The sequence below is a fragment of the Meleagris gallopavo genome, chromosome 3 (assembly GCF_000146605.3).
Source record: "Meleagris gallopavo isolate NT-WF06-2002-E0010 breed Aviagen turkey brand Nicholas breeding stock chromosome 3, Turkey_5.1, whole genome shotgun sequence".
NCBI classification, from domain to species: Eukaryota; Metazoa; Chordata; class Aves; order Galliformes; family Phasianidae; genus Meleagris; species Meleagris gallopavo.
In genome coordinates, this window is record NC_015013.2 from 47,678,903 (window position 1) to 47,690,454 (window position 11,552).

The following is an 11,552-nucleotide window of genomic DNA, read 5'->3' on the forward strand; positions in this document are numbered from 1 at the left end:
GCACAACCTTATCCAGTTTATTTATTCATATTTTTTAACATTCATTTCATTTCCCAAGTTTAAAACCTACTTGAAATGATTCTTTGTCTAGGTGGACGTTCAATCCAGCTGTTCTCACCAAAGCCAATGTTGTCCGAAGTGGAGATGCTGCTCAAGGTGCGGAAGGAGGTACTTCTCAGTTTCAAGTGGGTGACCTTGTTCAAGTGTGCTATGACTTGGAGCGAATCAAGCTTCTTCAGAGAGGTCATGGAGAGTGGGCTGAAGCAATGCTTCCTGTAAGTAGCTGTATGTTTGGACTCAGGGTGATTAAACTTGTGTAATATTTCTGGTTATGATTGTTAATAATACCTGGAGGCCATGAAAGTGTCAGAGAAAGTATATTTAACCAAACCATGTTTAATACTTGCTTAGCCTGATGAAACTTAGCAAGAAGGATTAGCAACTGTACTATTATACAACTGATTTGATACAATTTGTTTTCTGTAATGTTCAGATATCTAACTACTTTATTCTTAGTGTATTTACTTATGATGTTTCCTTCATTGCAGACTTTAGGTAAAGTTGGTCGTGTCCAGCAGATCTATTCGGACAGTGACTTAAAGGTAGAGGTTTGTGGGACATCTTGGACGTATAATCCAGCAGCTGTCTCAAAGGTGGCATCAGCAGGATCTGCTATAAGTAATGCGTCTGGTGGTAAGTTTAAATAATAACCAGTAATGTATGTGTGACAAGTACTTGTGTTAATCACAGAATTGTTACATACAAACTCTGTACCAGTATTTAAGGTTAATAAAACTCAAGACTTGATGTTTAGCTACTCCAATATTACTCTTAATGGAGAGATGAAAGGAGAAGCTTGCAGGAGGCATGGAGTTGTTTATAGTTGTTATCTTGATAGATGCAGAACCAAATGTGTGATTCTCTTTGGCTACTGCAAGTATATCTTTGGAGACCAGCTCTGAGGGCTTTAAAGCTGGAGTGGTTAGAAGAGATGTTAGACTGGAACAGGCTGTAAGGCATGAAGAGAGTATCACTGGGAGAAGGAAGCAGCACATTTGTTGTTTTAAGTGGGTTGAAGATAGCAAGTGTAAATGAGGGATCTGTTGTAAGCAGTAACTTATGTTAGCATTCTTAAAAGGTTTCTTGTCTTAAAACTTAATCAGATATACTTTGGCTAATCATAGTGGGAATTTCTTTTTTAGGCTACATAAGCACATTTCAGTTCTGTCGAACCTGCTTATGTTCACAGAATCGTAGAATGGCCTGGGTTGAAAAGGACCACAATGATCACCTAGTTTCAACCCCCTGCTTATGTGCAGGATCGCCAGCCACCAGACCAGGCTGCCCAGAGCCACATGCAACCTGGCCTTGAATGCCTCCAGGGATGGGGCATCCACAACCTCCTTGAGCAACCTGTTCCAGTGTGTCACCACCCTCTGTGTGGAAAAACTTCCTCCTAATATCTAACCTAAACCTCCCCTGTTTCAGTTTAAAATCATTGCCCCTTGTCCTAAAGTGTTAGTGTTCATCTAATACTGATGGCAGAAAGATTATCCAGTACATGTTTTGTGTTCTATTGACTGTTTCATTAATTGGTTGTACTAAATCGTCTTTTTTCTTCTTTGTCACAGCTAATTGATTTTTTTTTCCCCTTCACATATTTACTCTAATGTCATGAAATCTTTCTATATAGACTTTTAGACTTTTTCATAGGGACTGTGAGCATAGATACAGTGAATTTTCTCCTGAAAAGGAAAAAAAAATAGAAAAAAGACACACTATGACTATGATAATAGAAGGCAGGAAATAGACACAGTTAAGATAGAAGACTAAGAATCCTGATACATCAACATGGAAATCTGTATTTTTACCTGAACCCCTTCTGTTCTGAAATACTTGATGTGACTGTCTCAACTATTTAAAGGGATTAGGGTTCAGGATTTATTCAAAACCCTGTAATTTTAAAAGTGGTTTGTGTATTACTAGCTACATGTCTTTAGAATTGTGATAATCTTTGCTGTTGTTTTTCCTGTTCTTTTGTGGCTAGAACTGTAGTCTTAACTGTGGTCTGTTTAATAAATGTAGAGAGACTGTCCCAGCTATTGAAGAAATTATTTGAAACCCAAGAATCTGGAGATCTCAATGAAGAATTGGTTAAAGCTGCTGCCAATGGAGATGTTGCTAAAGTGGAAGATCTGCTAAAGAGACCAGATGTGGATGTGAGTTATTGGGGGTCCTGCAATGCTAATGGAATAGATATCCTTAGGCAATCAGTAGCATGCTTGCATAGAAGTAATACGCCTTGTTCCAGTGCATCATCTCCCATTTGTTTTCCTTTGAATTGTGCAGAGCGATGTCTGAAATGCTGCTTAACATCCTGTTTCAGTGGACAAGTTTTGTTATGCTGTCTGCTGTGAATAAAAGTGTCTTCAGTCCTATGTCTTCCAGAGTCAGGGCAGAGAGTTAAACTCTCACAATTAATGAAGGGTCTTAGACTTTTGTTTTTAGAGAATAGAAGGAGGGAGGGTAATTTTGGATGAGTGGATTTTTGTTTTTTTTTTTCCTCTATGTTCGTAAAGTAGATCACCTAATCTCTCTCAGATACTGTTTCCCAAATTGTTTAGTCACATTACTGTGTAATTGGACAGAAAATGTTTAATTACTTGATTCAGGGAAAATGTTACAAAATCACAATCAGAATTTTTTGTCACTACAACAGTAGGTATCCTTGAAGGAGGAAGATTAATCTCCATCAATTCCAATGGCTAGTTTGTAGCTCAAGATTATATAAAGCATGATATTCTGTTCAGATTGACTTTTGTTGTTGACATAAATTAGAAAATGAAGTAAAGTATAACTTAGAGCAGAGAACAGACATCATTATGCAGCCTCTTTTCAAAAGCTTGTCTTTACAGAGGCCCGAAGGTAATCTATATTTTTTGCTCCAGTTATCATTAAGATCTTAATGTGTGAAATAAATGCTGCTGCTTTCCTTCAATCTAGCTAATGCTATGAAAATAAGATAGAGTAGACCTAGGAGGAGGTGATGTCAAAAAGGCAGCTTTCTAAAAATAGTTCATTTGCTAGCCTTGTGTTGTGATTCAGTAATATACTCTGTTTTCTAAGACACTTGCATGTATGCAGTGTCTTGTAGGGGTATGTGCATCTTGCAAATTATCTCAAAGTGTTAATTGCTTCCAGGTAAATGGACAGTGTGCTGGACACACAGCTATGCAAGCAGCTAGTCAGAATGGCCATGTTGACATTTTGAAGTTGCTTCTGAAACAGAATGTGGATGTAGAAGCAGAGGTAAATGAAATATTTCAAATATTTTTTGTACCCTTAAGTTTTAAACTTACTTACACACATGAATAGCATATCTGTTGGAGTTGCTTTCCTGCAATAGTAATAGTAAATTCTTCTCTGTTTATTTTAGTTTGCACTACATACAACTATATTTCTAAGCTTCCTAACATGTTTCTTCCTGATGACAGGTTAACTACTTTTGCTTTTTTGATTAGTAGATAGCTATTAAAAAAAAAAAATAAGCAGAGTAATAATGGGTGTAGAAAAATTTACTTTTTTTAATGGTATGTAACCGGGTTGCAGAGAAATGAATCGGTCTACTTTTTATACAGATTGCTTTTCTTGGACACAGTGTGGCAAAGTGTTGTATGTTTAGTATAAGATGTGTGGCTTTGTGCTTAAAAGCTAGTTATGCTGTGTTATCACTGATGAAATGATACATTCCTTGGTACTGAAATAATTTTTGTATTCACTAGTACGTCTTTGCTTCGTAGAAGTTTTCTACTTAAATGGCAAAAATGACAGATTTGATGCAGTACTTTGTTGCTGTGGACAAAATTATGTGAAATACCTTCATTTTAGAAGCAGTGCTTTCGCTGTAGTACACACCCTGCATTGTTGTTAACTAATCTGAGCTGCTTTTTGTCTGTACTATGGGATCCAACCTGCAGCATTAATCAAATTGTGGACTGATACTTCAGTGGTGTAAGGAAGGATTAGATGCATTGCAGAGGGAGGTCAAAGTGTTATCTATGCAGCTTTGAGATAAGGCATCTTGTAATCATCTATCTGGTAGGGTTGTTAGTGTTCCCATTATCTCAATCGTAAGAAGGTTCTGTTGGTGTTGCCTCCTCTTTGCTTAACTCAGCTTAATTCTGAGTTCAAGTGGCCTCTATTTTGTCAGAAAAATTGTTACTGACAGTTTAAGAAGCCCGCTATTAAATAGTAACAATATGTAGTAGCTTTTTAGTCCACTGAAATGAACGAGTATCAGTTATATTGGCAGCACTGACAATGTCATGTCCTTGGCGTGTGGAGAAATATGGTGCTTTTAGTATTTTGGTTTTGTATTGAAAACATTAGACTTATTTTGTCTTACGAAAAATGCATAACTAGTTGCTAGCTTTTTCTAGGTATATTAATAGACTACTATCTAGCAATTATACAGTGTAAATTAGCTCCTGAGATTACTAGTTTTTACAGTAAGCTTAAAGCGCAGACTTCTGTAAATCACTGCTCATAAAAGTAGGAGTTCCATATGTTAAGATTTTGTGAAATCGTGGTTTTGTCTCAAAACTGGAATATGTTTAAACTGTAAAATATCTAATAAATTAAGTGGGATTTCATCAGCAAGTATCTCAGAAAACTCTGTAGACTGTAAATATGAAAAAGCAATTTACCACCTTCCTATGAAACTGCTCTCAGAATGAAGTAAAACAATACTTGGCATGCTGATGGTTAAGTTTCATCTCACGGTGCTCATTCTAACTGGATGAGGAATAGTGAAAAGTTGCCTTTTCTGATCCTTTACTACACTAAACACATAACTTTGCTTCTGAATTTTTAATCTTCTTCTGTTGCCAAAACTAAATCCTGCAAATGCTTAGTGATATCTCACTGCGCACGTAAGTTCAGACAAGCAACTAGCTTATGGGAATTACTATACCATTGAAATCTCTTATGTGTTCTATTTTCTTTTTGCTTTTTTGCTTTTGTGTACTCTTGCTAATGTTAAAATTGCTTGATTGATATTTTGTTGATATTTTCAGAGGTATCATAGAATATCCTGAGTTGGAAGGGACACATAAAGATTGTGAAGTCCAAGCCCTCACTAGTACAGTCCACTCTTATGGATGTTAAACCTAACTAGCAAATTTATGCCTTTCATCTAAACTGAGAATGAAGTAATGAAACTGAGACAAACTGAATTGAATCAGAATTTTAATGCTGTGAAACTTCATCATAGAATCAGAACTTGCATTTAATTTTAGCTTCAATCCCAAATTTCCTTTGAAAACAATTTATAAACTCAAAATTAAGATATAATAAGCCCTAATATATATTAAGTAAGTTATATGAACAATTCTCTGGTCTTTTTCCATGATTTAGAATTTGGCAGTCCCTGGATTACAGAATGGGTTATCCTTAGTTACAGGGTGGGTGATGTATTGTGTTTTTGTTTGTTTTTGTTGACAGTGGTATAGCATTTAGTACTATATATTGTAGAATGCATATTTCTGTACACAGATTCCTCATTCTCTATTATTCCTTTATGATTTGGTCAATTCTTTTATTAGTTTAAATAATCTCAGCTCCATTCAAATATCCCGTTCTTCAAAGAAATTTTCATGGTTCTGTTTAAATTCTTCTTGAAATGAAGTGTGGAATATATAAACTAATGTTTCTACCTTAGGATAAAGATGGAGACAGGGCTGTCCATCACGCGGCCTTTGGTGACGAGGGTGCTGTGATTGAGGTTTTGCACCGAGGCAGCGCGGATCTGAACGCTCGCAACAAACGGAGACAGACTCCACTTCATATTGCTGTCAACAAAGGTCATCTTCAAGTTGTGAAGACTTTACTGGACTTTGGCTGCCATCCTAGTCTCCAGGTAATGCAGATGTTAAATACCTAAAATGTGAATCTATTCTACTTTTAGCATTTGAAGCATGTGGATGCTATGTATAGATAATAGAATAATTATGGAAAATAGTATGGAAAGGAATAGACCTTGTGAAGTTCTCTCTCCAATCTTCTACCCTAATGTGACAGCTGTAATAGAAATGCTGTTATTGATTGGCTTTCTAAAAAGCTTGATAAAGGCACCTGATTTACTCAGGCCAGTTCATGTTAGTTGATATTTTCACAGACTGTAGTTATCTGTGATTGTTAATTTTTTCCTCCAAATTCTTGTTCTATCTAATCTGCAGCTGTTTGCAGCTTTGAATTTTTCTTTGGATGTTGATACTGTGGAATGTTTCACTGAAAGAAACCTTTTTTCCCCCCAGAATTGACCTATCATTGATACAACTGTTTAGCCAAATTCTCTTTTAAAGCTCAGACTTTTATCTAAAAGGTCATGATATATGGGGCCTTGAGTTCCATAATTACACAGGCAATTTTATCTGTAATGAATGTGGTGGAAGCTGTGACATATGAGTGGAACCTCCTGTTGAGAAGGTAGAGGAGAAACCTGCTGTCAAATAAGCAAGCATCCATATTCTTCATGAGCTTAATGCAATCTCATGCAGTGCATTAGTAAAACAAGTCAGAAGAGGTTTGCAGTAGAAAGAAGCAGCTGTAATGTCCTGGTAAAATCAAGACACGTTAATAATACATCTACCATCTTGCTTTGTCATCATGTCAAAAAGCAGTAAATTTTTCAAAACTGTATTTTCATGTAACAAAAGTAAAGCAAACTTAAAATTAATGAATATATTGATTGTCTATCTGCTTTTACTTGGCTTCGTGTGTAGACTCTTCAGCTTGCTGAGCCTGAGCTGTCAGCCAGCTAGTGTTCATCCATACCCTCCTTAGTATTTGTTGAACTTTGGATAAGTAAAGAGTATTTGTCTTGAGTTTAGTCAGGGGTGATAATGTGCATCATAAAATGATCTGTGGGTAGCCAAAGTGAATATCTCTGACTTAAAATAACAGAAATGCATTTGGTTTGAAAAATTCAGTAGAATGGTGCTCTGGATCTCTACCTGGAAAATAAAACTGTCATTGAACATAATGAACTTTCAGATCCTGTGCTAACGGGCAAATGTGAGTAGGTGAGTGAGTAGGTGACTGACTTGGTGGATAAGAGCACAGAGTAGTCAGATTGAGTCACGACTGGAATTTAAGTGCCCATCGCTCTTCTACTGAAACCCATTCTCTGTGTAAACAGAAGCATGTTAATTTGTAAGCAGTACATTCAACAAATACCATCAGTTAGACTAGATAAAAGCTGCATAGTTAAATTCTAGCAAACTGGTTCGAGTTTTTCCTTTATTTGACACTTTCTGTTTGTCAATTTGTGATTCTCATGGTAAAGATTCAAAAGATTTGTTTTCATGTTAGATTGTATTGCTAAAATATTCAGTTCCTGTGTTTATCAGTTAATAGTTGAGTCAGTGACAAAAGTCTTCCTGACTTATATGGTGTTAAAATTTTACTGGAAGCATAAATCTGGAAAGTTTGCTTAGATAGCAGCAAATAAGCATAAATGGATGTGTTTTCTCACTGTTAATCATAGGACATTCCTTTTTAGCCCAACCATTTGGGTCCTCCAATAAGTAATGTACAAACTACTTTTAGGAAAAAGTAGTATTTCCCCTTATTTGGGATATTTGAAGAATAAAATGGCAAGCTAAAAATATAAATGATTTGTCTTCAATTTAATTATGCAATGAAATCAGAGAAATATTTTCATTTTCCTTGTGTAATGTAATCCAGTATGAGCTATAAGAAGTTTAAAAGCTTAATATTGCTTGTGAGATTGGCCTTTGCTTCATGGAAAATGATGTGCTTTGGTTAAAATGGCAGATGTGCCTAAATTCATTACTCGGTCTGCATTTTATTTTTTTCCTTTTCTTTAAGCTTTTATTTCCTATCATCTTTTTGGCATTATCTTTTACGTGGTTAATTTACTATCTCAATCTTCTCCATCATCACTCAGAATTCCCTGCCTTTTCCCTGCCTGGCTAATCTCTGTTGTGGTGTTCTTGTTACTGACCTTCTGTTACTCAGAAATGTTAATTTGGGCATCTCATTAATCCAGATGTGAGATACAGGAGCTGATATCTACACCAGTATCTCCAGCGTTGTCGCATGCAACACGTCGCATGCAACGCATGCTTTAACTCTGGTTTGGAGTTCTGGTAGCTGGGTAATCATAGAAAACTGGGAGCCCATGGATGGATCACCTACTCGAGTGTTTCTAAAACCAGAATAAGAGCAGAAGCACCATGCTCTGAACTCTACAATATAGCCACACTTCTAGAAACAAAGACCTGTTTTGTGTAGCCAGTTTTTCCCAGTGATATTTACGTGTTACTTTTTCTTAATGTGGATGCATACAGAAACTGATGCAAACTGTTTCTGGTTTCAGGATTCTGAAGGTGATACTCCACTCCATGATGCAATAAGTAAAAAGCGTGATGACATCTTGGCTGTACTGTTAGAAGCTGGTGCAGATGTTACTATCACCAACAACAATGGCTTTAATGCTCTTCACCATGCTGCACTTAGAGGAAACCCAAGGTAAAGATTTGTTTTTAAAAAAATATTTTCTCATTTGTAAGAGAAAGACAAGTGCATAGAATGTGGAATAATGCTATTCTTTCAAAAGGTCCTTGAGCCTGCATATAATTGTGTTTCTTAAATTTTGATATTGCTTAGATAGGAATTGTTTCTAATAGTAGAGTAGCCACAATTGGTATGAAACAGCTAATCTGCTGCATTCAGTGCTGTGTTGAGGCAACTCTGGATCTCTGTAGAAGTCTGTAAAAGTTTGCAAATAGGCTTTTACAAGTGAGAAGTTAAGTAGGATCTTAAAGCATTCGTAAAAATGCTTCCGTTCTTAAATGTTGGAACTGGGGAAGGAGTTTGAGTTTTTAGAAACACTTGAGTGATTTCTAAAGATACTGTGTGGTTATGAAGTGATAGGATTGTTGGATCCAATCCCCTTTGCTAAAAGAAACGTGATTTTGTTTCCTCAAAAGCACGTGTAGAAGGAATTTCTTCTTTATGTAACAGGTTATTCTGAAGAAGTTAGATTTAAGGCATAATTGGTTTTGTGCCAGTTGCATACAATGCATCTGTTTTGAATCCTCAGTTAAGACAGTTTGCAAAAAAAATGATTGTGTTGGTAGAGCTTCATGGGAGAACTTGCTGGTTGCTTATTATGTTACGGATAAACTGATTTTCTTGAAGGCTGTTACAATAACAGGACTTTAGTTTGATATTGCATGGTGGAGAATTGTCTTTGCATGAAGAAAGTAATGTATATGCTTACCTGTTTACTGCTAAATTTTGCTGCTTTTCAGTTGAATGAAGCTAGATGAATAAGTACATTGTGTATGGGAATAACATGTGGGTGAATGTCTTAGCATATAGCTATCGAGCTGATAGTCAAAAAGTAAATATGAGCGTTTACATATGTAAAATGAATGGAATCACTTAAGTTGAAAGTTGTGGTTGGGGTTGATAGGAACAATAACTGTATTTACAGCTTTCTACAGTGCCTGTAACAGGTCTGTAAGAGAACGTTTTGAGGATGTTGTGAAGAGAGCATATTTTTGGCAAAGACAGTTGTTTCACAAATGGGTAACTTAACCCATTTAACATGAACTCTCCATATTTACATTAACAGCGTTAACCAGGAATACTGTGTGCAGTCTCCAGTTACCTGGATTGGATTCTTTTTAACTTCTGTGTTACTTTCCTTAGGCTCTTGTCACGGTTGGTTTGCATGAAAACGATCTCAATATGAAATGCAAGGAAAGTGTATGGAAAAAGAGCTCTTCCTAGGGGTATTGGAGATTTTTCTGTGGGTGAATGTTTTAGGAGCTACAAGATTTTTCTTTGACAGAGAGATCAAAATTGGAGCTTAGACTGGTTTGGTTTGACAGCTGGTAGAACGTGAGGCATAATGCAGTTTTTTCCCTGAATCCTTTCTTCTTTCTGAAAGTTTTTACTTGAAGAATAAAAAATATTTCCAATATTAGTGATTAGAACCTTGTGTATACCTCCCTGCATATGTGTTTTGACTATTATCTGAAAAGGTTTGCTATATAAAGCAGTTAAGTATCTACTTTCTGGTCGCAGCTGTGCTTGATACCTCTGAAGCAGGTAGACAGAGAGAATCTTTTTTTCTACTATGAAAGTTGATAGTTTTTTTTTTTTTCCCCAACAGAATTAGGCATTTTACATATCGACCTGGGAAGAAGTTAATGGAAATAAAAAGATTTCAAAAAGCTTTCTTTTGTGCCACTCCTTCCACACATCCTCCCCCAGCCCCAATCATAATTATTTGATTCATATGAGAGTTGAGTTCTGCTTTCATTTAGTCTTAAATGATTATCATTTATTTCATTATGTTGATCTGTAGTTCTGCCACTGGCTTCACTCCAGATGAAAGCAGATTTTTTTTATATTAGTCACCTGTTCTTTCTAACCTGATGTAGAACAGTAGATACTACTAATCTGTTAAATGCACTGAGCACAATATATTTAAAGTACTGTTAAAAATAATACTCTGAATTTTACCTTGTAGCTGTTATGGATCACAAGCAGTACGTAATACATTCTGCTTGAAGCTTTACTTAAGCACTTAGTTGTATTTCCTAATCTAAGCTTTCTAAGCTGGAGTTTGTGTGGCTTGAAGCTATGGTGCCATATATGGAATAGACTGCACTAGACTCCCCTTAAGGTCAAATATATTAAACATATAAATAATTATTATACGAATGTTTTGTTTTCATTTAAAGTACCGTGAACCTTTAAGCTCGGCAGACTTTGTCTCCTCAGTGTTAATGAGATTTTTCAGAATAAAATTTGAATATACTCTACAGATCAGTTCTGTTTCCCACGTTTTCAACTTCTGGTTATGTTTGATCTATTCACGTACCTGTGACTTTGAGTTTTTCATCTGAAGATGAGACTGTGAAGTGTGGGTGTATTATATATCCATTGCCCCAGTTAGATGGAGATTTGCATTGTATCTTGTGAAAAGAGCTATTCACACTGCAGTCAGCATCCTAAATGGAGGCTGCTTTTGGAGCTGACTTCTCTTGGCACATGTACTACTAGTTCCTCAGACCATTCTTAGGAACTGAAGAACTATTCTTTAGGTTAAAAAAAAATTGGAATAAGATGCAGCTTTTACACTGCTCTTTGATAGCAAGCGGTTTGTCAATTCTGTGTTCATAAACTAGCAAATAGGAAATAGTGTTTCAAAATGGAATTGCAATTTCCCCCCTAGTTGTTATATTATTTTTCATAGATCTGTCCTTTTAGAATGTGCAGATGGCTTGAACTGGATGGTAATGGAGTTTAACTGATGTGTTCTGTGAGAGTTAGGATTTCAGCTGTTCTTAGTATCTCAGGAATTTGTAGTGTTTGGTCATGCAAGTCCTCAAAGAGACAAGGTCTGGAATAATCAGAGTTGTAAAATTATTTTCTGAAATAGTAAAAGCAATCTTTGCTTCCATATTTGCTCTTCAGACAATGTAGTTTGAAGCTGAATGCTTCAAAATATA

The 11,552-nt window shown here is 36.0% G+C and overlaps 1 protein-coding gene across 2 annotated transcripts in view; it reads left to right on the forward strand.

The window, feature by feature from the left end:
* The window catches only part of MIB1 (mindbomb E3 ubiquitin protein ligase 1), a 62,065-nt gene that overhangs the window by 16,220 nt on the left and 34,293 nt on the right, over window positions 1-11,552 (forward strand). For both annotated transcript variants that reach the window (XM_010708827.3, XM_010708828.3), the window contains exons 6-11: window positions 92-275; window positions 549-693; window positions 2,086-2,219; window positions 3,202-3,309; window positions 5,720-5,917; window positions 8,402-8,553. In XM_010708827.3, coding sequence (XP_010707129.1) covers window positions 92-275; window positions 549-693; window positions 2,086-2,219; window positions 3,202-3,309; window positions 5,720-5,917; window positions 8,402-8,553 — 921 coding nt within the window. The remainder of the gene's footprint in view (window positions 1-91; window positions 276-548; window positions 694-2,085; window positions 2,220-3,201; window positions 3,310-5,719; window positions 5,918-8,401; window positions 8,554-11,552) is intronic.